The 11,384-nt window shown below is 36.2% G+C and overlaps 1 protein-coding gene across 3 annotated transcripts; it reads left to right on the forward strand.

The window, feature by feature from the left end:
• The first annotated feature begins 359 nt into the window (after positions 1-359).
• On the forward strand, positions 360-11,313 carry LOC137036008 (MOB-like protein phocein). Of its 3 annotated transcripts, XM_067409908.1 has the most exons (9): positions 360-516; positions 1,918-2,076; positions 5,204-5,266; positions 5,915-6,015; positions 6,508-6,550; positions 6,723-6,809; positions 9,505-9,584; positions 10,314-10,425; positions 10,787-11,313. In XM_067409908.1, exons 1-9 carry the CDS (start codon positions 514-516, stop codon positions 10,916-10,918), a joined length of 780 nt encoding a protein of 259 aa, XP_067266009.1. In that variant the 5' UTR covers positions 360-513; the 3' UTR covers positions 10,919-11,313. The 3 variants fall into 3 exon arrangements, with proteins under 3 accessions (XP_067266009.1, XP_067266008.1, XP_067266006.1); XM_067409905.1 differs by lacking the exons at positions 360-516; positions 1,918-2,076 and adding an exon at positions 4,407-4,502; XM_067409907.1 differs by lacking the exons at positions 5,204-5,266; positions 5,915-6,015; positions 6,508-6,550; ... (2 more) ...; positions 10,314-10,425; positions 10,787-11,313 and adding exons at positions 2,183-2,272; positions 2,485-3,138.
• Positions 11,314-11,384: the final 71 nt, after the last annotated feature.

The raw sequence follows: 11,384 nt of genomic DNA on the forward strand, positions 1-11,384 counted from the left end.
CAGTGTTTTTTATTTTTTATTTTATTTGTTTTATTATTTAGGCACTTTTATCATTCATTCAAAACCTTTATTTTGCTTTTTACTATTTCTTTGGTTATTTGTAATCCACTTCAGTTTAGATTTTTTTTGGTCCTCTTTTTAAAATAGATATTATACACATATGATACATTTGAATACTTGTAACAATTCTATGTTCAGAAAAACATAAAACATTAATTAAAATACTGCATTAGTTAAGTAACATGTCAAGCGTTTAAACACTTAATTTCTTAACCAAATGTGCAAAAATAAATAAATAAATAAATAAAAAAATACTGAAATGTCTTAGTGTAAAGTTTAGGCGTTCGAGGAATATTCTAGACTGCAGGACGGGGTCGGTAAGGATTGTCTTTTGGCGCATGCGCAGTGCCCTTCCAGACATTTCTTCTTCACGTGGATCGCAGGAGTGAAGTGATCCAGTGTGACTGTTTTATGCTGCTCAGCCGGACGCTGATTTCATAAAGATCAACTAAAATGGTAAGACGTGTAAGATAATTCATCTAGCTGCGTCATCTGAACGAGTTGTTTCTATAATTATTTGATTTTTGTGACTGAGATAGCGCAATGTTTTATAACCCTCCATCAATTGCAACTGCAAGGTCACGGTTAGTAATGTAGTCATGCTCTGACTTTGTGAGATCATGATGTGATGATACATATACATGTAAAGTATGGAAGTTTAAAAATGAGTGGTTTTCTGTGCTCAGGACTGTTGATTAGCAGGTCACCCGATTTGTTTAATGAAAGGCTTAGCTTGTAACGTTAGCTGGTTTATAGACAAGCACAACAAACATCTTATTATAGCATTGTTTAAAAGCTGGTATAGTTATTTTACTACATACTATTTTATATGACAGTCTGTAGTATGAGAATTTCTGTTCACGCGTATAAAGTAGATTTGTTTTGCAGGTATCTGTCACATCTTGTTTATGAAAACTGAACATATTTCCACTATCATTACTAGATAATGTGAATCAGGTTTTCACGCTCATCTAAGCTCCAAGATCATTTCAACCAATAGCATTTCAGCAAGATATGAACTTCCGGGTCATTTTGAATGGAGTGGACACGTGTGATTTGTGATGTACAGTAACTGTGATGCTTTTATCTTTAGTTAGATTGAGCCATAGAGATGAAGTGTTCTCTTAAGCAGGGTTGACTGTTATTCTTGTGTATTAACACTTGTGATAAACGGCCATAGCGTAGTAAAGTATGCTTGCACTTCATTGGCTGCCAACCAGACAGTAGCAAAAGTCATTGTGACTTGAATTATAAATTACATTGAAATGTACTATGAGGCCAGGTGACATGCACAGCTGGTTCATTCTAGAATCTTCTACATACAGTTCAGCCTTGGGGGTTATCTTATTGCCTGTCCTTTTGTCCTTCACTGGGATGGTAAACATTTACAAAACCTCCACACGTTTCTCCTCCCCTACATGAACCCTCAACATCTCCTGACCTATCCCATCAACCCTCCCTCACACACAACCTTCTCTCAAGGTCACACACACACACACACACACACACACACACACACACATCTGTTCTCAGACAACTGCTGCTCATGTCTTTGAAACTGTGATACAGGGTGATTGATGGTCGATTATTCTTTCTCCAAGTTGTCTGCTTTAAGTATGTGTCTACCTCCTTTCAAAGACAAGGCTTCTAAATTAAAGTGAAGATTTTATTGTAACTGAACTTATAGGAGAGGAAAGGGAAGACTTGTGATTAATTAAAACTATTGCTTTTCGCTTTACTGGTCTTTAACGCCCCCTGGTGTTTTTTTTTTTTTTTTGGAACTCTGCTTTTTTTTAGTGTTGCAAAACATGCATTGACTATTTCTGCACTGCAATAAGCATGCATTTTCCCCCACAGCAGGCTTTCCGGAAATTCCTTCCCATGTTCGACCGTGTGTTGGTGGAACGGCTTGCTGCAGAGACCGTTTCAAGAGGAGGCATCATGATTCCAGAAAAGTCTCAAGCCAAAGTGCAACATGCTACAGTGGTAGCAGTAGGTCCAGGATCCACCAACAAGGTAACCTACTCAAAGTTGATCATGTTTTTTTGTTCTGACCGAAGCATCTCTACAGTGTGTGATCTATAGGTTGTGCTTCAGAGTTTAAATGATGTCTGTCTTTCAGGATGGGAAAGTAACACCTGTCTGTGTCAAAGTTGGGGATAAAGTTTTGCTGCCCGAGTACGGAGGAACCAAAGTTGTACTTGAGGATAAGGTTTGAACATTTGTCATGATTAGATCATCAGATGATTGATTTGTTCTTCTTTCTTTATGTATTTCTTACAAACAATGAACATCTATCCATTATTTTGCCAATTTTGTAGCTCTTGGATTTTTAGTGTAGAATAAGACATGTAACTAAATTGTATTATAAAAGTAACTTTTATCTTACAATTGCCATTCTTGTAATTTTCCATTCTTTTGTAGGATTACTTCCTTTTCCGGGATGGAGATATTCTTGGCAAATATGTAGAATGAAGTCTGCTTGTTCAACCATCTGCGTCATTCTGGAGTTCATAGAAATAATGGCTGTTCCATGTTTGTTTTCTTTTTTTCTATGCCATTTGATTGTAAATAAGTATGATCATGTTTTGTTAAAATAAAGTGATCTTGATGTTTCGTCTTTGCTTCTTCGTGTAACAGAACAGTTTGGAATTGGTTATGTGAATGGACTGTCTAAACTGTGTTTATTAAGAAGAAAAATATGAATTACAATGGATTCACAGTCCATATTCATGAACAGTTCGTTTTTGAGTTTGGTCAAATATTAATTATGCTCTTTTAATTCTTAATTTTGTTGAAATTGTATAATGAAATCCGATGGAGTTTGTTAGCTGTGGTTATAAAGTAATTAATTAATTATTAATTCTAGGGTTTGAAAATAAATGTTTTACTGAACATCTTTTATTTTCCTAATAATTTCCTTTCAATTATGAATATGTGCTGCAGGATGTGATCAGAAGGTATAACTAAAATAATGATTGTACAGTGCCTTCTGAAAGTAATCAGACTCCTAGACTTTTTAATCACCTTATAATTCAAAGTGTTTTTCAACTGACATTACATTTTTCATTAAACATGATTGAACTGTTCAAAGAATGGCTTTTACTTATTTGACATGATATAGAATAGTCAGTAGCTATGAACACATGGTGTTGATAAATAGATCTAAGAAAAATGGGTGGAAAAAAGTAGTGTATCCTAGGAAGTTATGTTTACCTAGGCTATAATATAATTGCTTTTAAAAGGAAAACCACCCGAAAAATTAAGAGAAATAAATAAAAAACCTATAGCTTTTTATTTGTTCATGAAGGGCCTTGAGTCATTTAAAAAATATATACTCTACCCAGCAAAAAAAAGAATAAGAATGGTTCAGAGAGCATGAAGAATCATTTACACATATGAATTGGCACCTCTGAGTCCAGACCTTATCCTCAGTGTGAGTCTTTTGGATGTGCTGGAGTAGACTTTACAGAGTGCTCACCTCTTGCAAAGTCAATACAAGATCTTGACCAAAAAATGATGCACCACTTGTTGTGATGTTATTTCCATCAAGAGACGCATCATTTTTTGGTCAAGATCTTGTATTGACAATACAAGAGTCAATCACTCTGTAAAGTCTCCTCCAGCACATCCCAAAAACTTACACTGAGGATAAGGTGTGGACTCAGGTGCCAATTCATGTGTGAAAATGATTCTTTATGCTTCCTCCAAATCATTCTTTCACAATTTGAGCCTGATGAATCTTGACATTGTCATCCTGGAATATGGCCATAATACATCTTAATACATGGTTGTTTAAGAAATGAAAAGCTACACACTCCATCTTTTAGGGTTAAAAGAACCGTTGCCAAACATATAACATGCTAGAAAAATAATAATCACTGTAATTATGATCCATCCATAGACTCTTAAGTATTTGCCTATCAAAATCAAAACAGATACTTTTTTTTTTTGGCTGACTAAAAGTCATATGAGATGCCACCTGGAGTTTACACTGGGGCCAGTTTAATAAATGGCCTATTGCAATTAAGTCATCTAATTTTTTAAAATCATTTTTAATTCATTGGTCAAATTTGAGAATGAAATGTTCATTGGCTAACTGCTAGTTTGTCAGACTAGTTCTTAAGACATATGGCTGTGTTAATACAACTGGCTCCAGGTCAGTTAAGACCTGAGAGTATGTGTACATAATGGCCTTCTCAGCAGCAAAGACTAGAATACTTGAAACCTTTTGAAATAATTACAACTTGTTTTTGAGATGCAATACAAATGACGTGCATTTTGTCCAATATTTGTTGGGGTCACTGTATCTGAGCTCTTCCTGTAGTAGCTCTACTCGTCCATTGGGGGCGCGCTGTCAGTCAAACTCTAAATCTGTCGAGATGGTCATGGCGGAGGGCACAGCTGTTCTGAGGAGGAATAGACCAGGCACCAAGGCGAAGGTAAAATGAACAGCGAATAATAATTTAAAGCGTTTACCAAGCTCGAATCACCTCGCAAGGTATACTGTAATGTAATAATAACATAAAAAGCATTTGTTCTCCTGGGAGCGGAAGCCGCAGATATGCTAAGGAGCTAAGCTAGCAGTTAACCGAGAAAACTAATGATTCCCAAATTAAGGGCTTTACCTGAATATTCTGTTATATTTTTCTGTTCATGATAGGATTTATTTCCTTTTTGAAAGTAGGTGAATAGGAATCAGAAGGTGTCCGAAATGGCATGTTTTCATGATCTAGTTATTTGGCTAACAGCAGTCAGCTAACAGCCGTCTGAAAGTACCCGGATGGACACAATTGCTGATGTTCATTTACATTAAATTATTGTATTTAAAACATAATGAAGTTAATATACCATTATATAGCCGAGTCATGAAGCTTTCAGCTATTATACACTGCTGCTTTGAGTCACTAATACTTTATGAAAATGACATAACCATTGGGGCATTTTGCCACGGGTTTACTATAGATATAAATTATGCTTACAACGTAAGAACTGTAGTAAATTGTCCAAAAGTCCTAAAGGTATATCTATCAAACATGTACTGTCAACAGAAACTACTTATGCAGTATACAGCTGTATTAATTATTCTAGTGCTGGCCCTATTAACATGTTTTTAAAACAGTGGTTTTGTTTTAATCCTTAGGACTTCTATAACTGGTCTGATGAGTCTTTTGAAGAGATGGACAGCACCCTGGCAGTGCAACAGGTGAGAGCTTTTCTTAAGTGGATCACCAAAGAAGATTTTTGAGAGATTTCTTTTCCATACAGTGACCCCAGGCTGTCCAGCTCCAAAAAATCACTGTTAAAATTGACACTATGATTATTGTACGCAGTACAGTAAGTTTACATGAGGAATAGACTAGGGTTATTTGCTGCCACTCCCACTTGAAGCAACATTTTTTTTTCTTTTCTGATGACGTGTTTACTGGCACAAGGGCGGGACAGCCTGTCACTCACATGAGATTGCAGCAATAGAGGGTATGCATGTGGCAGAATTGGTTTTAAGTGTGAATGTAGCAAAAAACACATCAAAACTGGGAAAGAGGTTTGCGATTGACCGTACAAATAGATTTGACAAAAAATCTGAGGTATATATTTGCCGAAAGCTACAGAAAAGAGAAGCAAATGGATCGCTGCAATTCACAGGAACAGCTATACTCCAGGAACAGAAATGTGGATTTGCAATTATCATTTTGTGTCAATATGTTGAATTTTGGGGTAAAATACCATATATATATTCACTCATATACATTACAATAGGTAAGAAAAGATACGCAATAGGGAAGAAAAGATAAGCAACTTCCATTTCTTGCTGACTTTAAAATGTAACTGATCTTTTTTTTTTCCTTTCCAGTATATTCAGCAGAACATCCGCTCAGATTGTTCCAACATAGAGAAGATTATGGAGCCCCCAGAGGGACAGGATGAGGGGGTGTGGAAATATGAACATCTCAGGTATATTATTAGTCTGAATGTCAACTCTGACCATTTCATCCTTCATATCGTCTAGTGCCATAATGACTCATCTCAATGTACTTATTTGTATTCCATTTGTTTTGATGACAAAATGAGTCCTGCTTTATATTAAGTGTACTTAACTACTGTGTACGACTGTGTCAAACAAATTATTCTTTGGTACAATGTACTTATTGTGTTTGTTTTATTGCAAAACATGTTTGCTGCTATTGAGGTGGAAATGAATACAGCTGTAATTACATGCAGGTATTTAAAAAAAAAAAAAAAAAAACATAAGTACTACATAAAAACATGTATGTACACAGTAAGTGCATTGTATCAAATAAGTAATCCAGATGTTAGTACATAATAGTTAAAGACATTTGACATAAAGTGGGTCCACAAAGTGTTATCATATATTCGTTGTTGCAGTGTCCCTGGGAATTGTGGAAATGTAAATATTATGTGCTTTTTTTATATATATATATATAGACAGTTCTGTTTGGAGCTCAATGGCTTGGCAGTTAAACTGCAGGTAATTATCTTTCTTTCACCTATTACTAACAAACAACTCAAGTAGTCTGTACTATTAATTTAAATTAATGCATGTCCCCTTGTCATACCAGATTGTTTTAGTTGACAACCTTTGCAGTTGTCTTAAAATAATATATATTAAGACAATGATGTCTGATGCCTTTGCTCCATAGAATGAGTGTCATCCGGACACATGTACCCAGATGACGGCCACTGAGCAGTGGATCTTTCTGTGTGCTGCCCATAAGACTCCCAAAGAGGTGAGTGTCCTCTAGAGAAGTTCTGGAATCGGATACTTAAGGCTCTGGTATACTTCAAACAAACTTCTTTTTCGTTCTTCGTTTAGGGGTAAAACGAAGTTCAAAATGCGTGACCAGCATTTATACTGTTAACGAACATCTGACGCCGCCCACACTGCCGAGAGCGACAGTTATATGATTATGCAAAATATGTGCTGTGCACTTTCTTCTCAATAACAAAATAAACATAACAAAAGTGAGAAAACAGTAAGCATTTATTATAGAAAGCATAAGAAATGCATCTGATCATAACAGCATGGGAATGTTAGCACGAGCTCTGCAAATTAGCACTCCAGTCACGTCACGTCTTCATATAGCACTTTATTCAATGGATTGCTTAAAATCAAGCAGCTTTATAGTATCAAACATGAAAAACAGTGTCATTGCCTCATTTTTTTACAAGCACAACTTCATTTTGTACTATAAAGCAGCTATCCAGTGTGTTCATGTTTTCACCCGCGGAGCTCTTACCTCAACAAACTCTACAGATCAAATTAGTCAGAGACGCGTCCCACTCGAGTGAAGGCGGAGCCTCGGCGCACACCTCCTGTTACGTTATCGTCACTGACCAATGGTAGTACGAAGGTGTTTTGCAGCTGGAGCGAACTTTTCCTGAAAGTTCGCTTTGGTAAGCCGTTTTGAACTTCCAAAAAGAACACAAAACGAACTTCGTTTTGGCCCGATTTTGTTCGAAATGACGCCACATCAGTTCTTTCTTCGATTTCGTTTTAAGTATACCGGGGCCTTTAAGGTCAGGAATTAATTTCGATTCTGCATATCAATCCCTGTGTGCACTTTTTAATGTGGTTTTAAACCATTAAAGCTCAAGAAGACACTTAAGAGAACTGAATCTGGTACTTGGATGCTGTTTTCTGTGCTGGGTTTCTGCACACAGTTTCTGTGTACTAAAAGCCACCTCTCATATAGTGCACAAATACTGAATTGAGTTCTCTTTTGCATCTTATTGTGCTTAAATGGACAAATACAAAATTTTGTGAAAATATCCTCGTAAACATAGTCGGTTATGTCCTAAGTGAACATAAGCAGTTGAGAAAGAAAGTGCATGTGTAACAGTATATTGGATCTATGCGTTGTCTTAAAGCAGTGATTCCCAACCTTTTGTCCATGAAGCCCTCCGTCCATACATATAATAAACCCCGTCTTCAGCGAGTCCCATCTCTGGCCTCTGTTAATGTCCACACAAATAACATTTTGGGAAATGATTGCAATGTATTTTGTGTGCAAGTCCAGGACAAAAAACGCAACAGGCCGGTTCTGATTGATGGTCGGTAGACCGGTGAATCTCTACTATTGGCAACTCTTCACCTTAAGCTCTAATGACGAGAACATGCTCACATGTTAGGGAAAGAAGAGAAGAGAGTGGAAAAATTCTGAATTTTTGAACCATACACACGTTTTCACTGCGTTATTGTGTACACACCAGCCGCTGCTGACTTTTCATTTTTGCTGCAGCTTTCACAGCTGGTGTGAACAAGCTTGTGTCTTTTGCATCATAAAAATGTCATTGGTCTATGTGATCGGCAAGCTGAGAGACCACATATAGAATCAAAGGACGTAATTGACAACATTTTCGGATAAGTGGCTGATCATTTGGAGCATTCCTAGAAACTATTCAAAAAGGTTTTTCATATCCATGTTTGACCTCAAAGCATATAAACTCTCTCATGTTTATAAAAAAGACGTTGTAGACCATGATGTCATATCACGACCGTTACAGCATCCAAATAAATTTCGCACATTCAAAGTCTAGTGTGACCGCGGCTTAAGGGGGGCGCAGACCACAGGTTGGGTCTTAAAGTGACAGCAGGCTAATAAACCTGTTGCTGTCTGTGTCATTACTGTTAATCAAAGAACAAAAGAAAAAGAAATCCACTCGATCCTGACTGAGTAACTTTTGTAACTTTAATAAGGATTAATCTAGATTTTAAAAAGTAAACAATGCAGTGTTATTTTTTATTATGTTACTATGCTAATTTGCTTATTTGTTCTTATTGTATTACTGACTGAATACTTTAATATTTGAAATTTATATTCTAGTTTATTAGTTAGTTAGTTCTTTAGGCTGCTTTTTTTTCTCCATGGTATTCAGCTGCAACAAAATGCTTTGCAAAAAGACAAATTAAATATGTTTGTCTAAATGTTTGACTTTAAAATAAAAAAATTTAAAAAAAAAAATTGGATTATTGGAAAAATTGGAAAATTAAAAAAAACATATTGGAGTCAAAACTGGGAATTGATAAGTGGAATTGGAATCACTAAAATTCAGACGAGACCCAACCCTGTGGTCCTCTGTATCAAAAGTTTGGAAAGGCTGAATTTATGTTTCCCATGATCTTAAACCTTTTGCTCTAAACTAATTGCTTATGTTAGAAGTTAGTTTTGTTTGACAAAAATTAATTGTCCATGGATGAATTTCAGGGCTGTAACTAACAATAATTATGTCTTCACTTAATTGGATAAAATGGGCTTTTTTGTGCAGAATGTGATTAATCAATAGACAATTGTTGTTAATTTTTTACTATTGATTAGTTGTTGCAGCCCTAATGAATTTCCGACTGAGCAGGCTAAACTGGAGAAGCTAAAATATAGATGATTGTGTCTTAAGTTGATTTGTTTTGTTTACTGTGGATCACAGTGCCCTGCCATTGACTACACAAGGCACACCCTCGATGGAGCTGCGTGTCTTCTCAACAGCAACAAGTATTTTCCCAGCCGGTGAGTTATTGAACATATAATCCATTAAAGCAGGTGTGTTCAGTGTTCCTCCTAGAGATCTATCTTCCTGCAGGGTTTAGTTCCTACACTGTTCGAACATATCGGATAGGTTTTTATTCAATCACAAAAACCTTGATTATTTTCTGCTTAAATCTTCAACCCTGTCATTTTATATGCATCATTTAACCATGGCAGTGATGCACATCACTAAATAGGCTTGTTACTACACACATTTCCATAATTAAACAAAACCTTGCAGAGCTCAAACTGTTCAAAAGTTGCAGACTTCCTTATCACTGCATAATGAATTAACAGCTTGCTCCAACTACTAAAAATATATCCAGCTGTATCCACATACATGCAGAACACTAACATAACATGATATACACTGTAAAGCAAATCTCATCTCTTTGTATCGTCATCATATGAAAATTATCCTATTGCTAAACTGCAAAATGTGGACAATTAATAATTGGTATTACGAATATTACCTTCATGAATTTCTGTAAAGCTCCTTTGAAACGATGTGTATTGTGAAAAGAGCTATATACAAATAAAATTGACTAGTTTCAGGTGAGGGTTGAATCTAAACTACCTAGGAAGGAAGCTCTCTGAGCAGATTTCAGCATCCCTGCATTACTATGTTAATTTCTATGATTTTCTAGCTGTAAACAAGCCATTGATGTTTTGTTTGTGTAGCCACTGATCCTTTCACTGCTTTCTGTGTAGCGTCAGCATTAAGGAATCATCTGTGGCCAAACTGGGCTCTGTTTGCCGTCGCATCTATAGGATCTTCTCCCATGCTTACTTTCACCACCGCCAGATTTTTGACAAGTATGAGGTAAGCAAGATTATATTTTATTCATATGCACATAAACTTTCTAAAACAGAATATTGGCCCTCTTGAAAAAAAGGGAAAACATTCTTCAATTATACAACCGTTTTAACCAATATTTGTGTGCTCTATTTTTATGCTCAACAGAGCAATTGTGAACAGAAATTGTGACACATTAACACAATTTCCAATTGGTCACTTAGGAGATTTCTGTCTTGTGCATTTTTGGAGCCATTACTTTAAATTAAAGTGCTAAGCATGATGATAGTGCTCATGACAAAGCAACTACTGCAAGCAACATTTCCTGCTATGGTCAGTAGGTGGCATCTTCAGACATTTTATCAAGACTATCATCTCTCTCCCACAGAATGAGACTTTCTTGTGTCACCGCTTCACTCGCTTTGTGATGAAGTACAACCTCATGTCTAAGGACAACCTAATTGTGCCCATCCTGGAAGAGGAAGTCCAGAGTGCCACTGCTGGGGAGAGTGATGCCTGAGCCGTATCTTGTGCATTTTCAGCCTCTAGCATCCAGACAGCAAAGGCGTACAACTTTAGTCATTTGTTACTTTTCCACTCACTAATGCTTTGTTTGATCCAAATCTCATGGTTCAGCTGTAACAATCAAAACATAACATCAGCAGCTCCTTGTACATATCTCACGCCATCTCCATTGTAAATCCTGCTTAACCAATAAGAATTTCCTTTCGTTTTTCCCCTCTCTCGACTATAAACGAGTCTGGTGATATTCACCCTGTCTTTTCCCTCGTTGTTAAGTTATTACATGGGTGGAGGGCTCTTATCTGGCCCACTTTGTCTTTTTTTTTTTTTTTTTTTTTAATGAACTAAAATGTATGGTATTTTCATTATGTCAATTGTTAATAAAAGACTTGTACCTAGTCCAAGCTTATGTGTTAGTTTTTTATGTCATGTTCAACTTAGTGACGACACAAACAGACACTTTA

Source organism: Chanodichthys erythropterus, chromosome 14 (genome assembly GCF_024489055.1).
Source record: "Chanodichthys erythropterus isolate Z2021 chromosome 14, ASM2448905v1, whole genome shotgun sequence".
NCBI lineage: Eukaryota > Metazoa > Chordata > Actinopteri > Cypriniformes > Xenocyprididae > Chanodichthys > Chanodichthys erythropterus.

Coding starts and splice junctions, on each gene's coding strand:
- LOC137036008 (XM_067409908.1), top strand. Junction 2,077..5,203: donor GTCCAGGATCCACCAACAAG/GTAACCTACTCA, acceptor TTTAATCCTTAG/GACTTCTATAACTGGTCTGA. Junction 6,016..6,507: donor TGGAAATATGAACATCTCAG/GTATATTATTAG, acceptor ATATATATATAG/ACAGTTCTGTTTGGAGCTCA.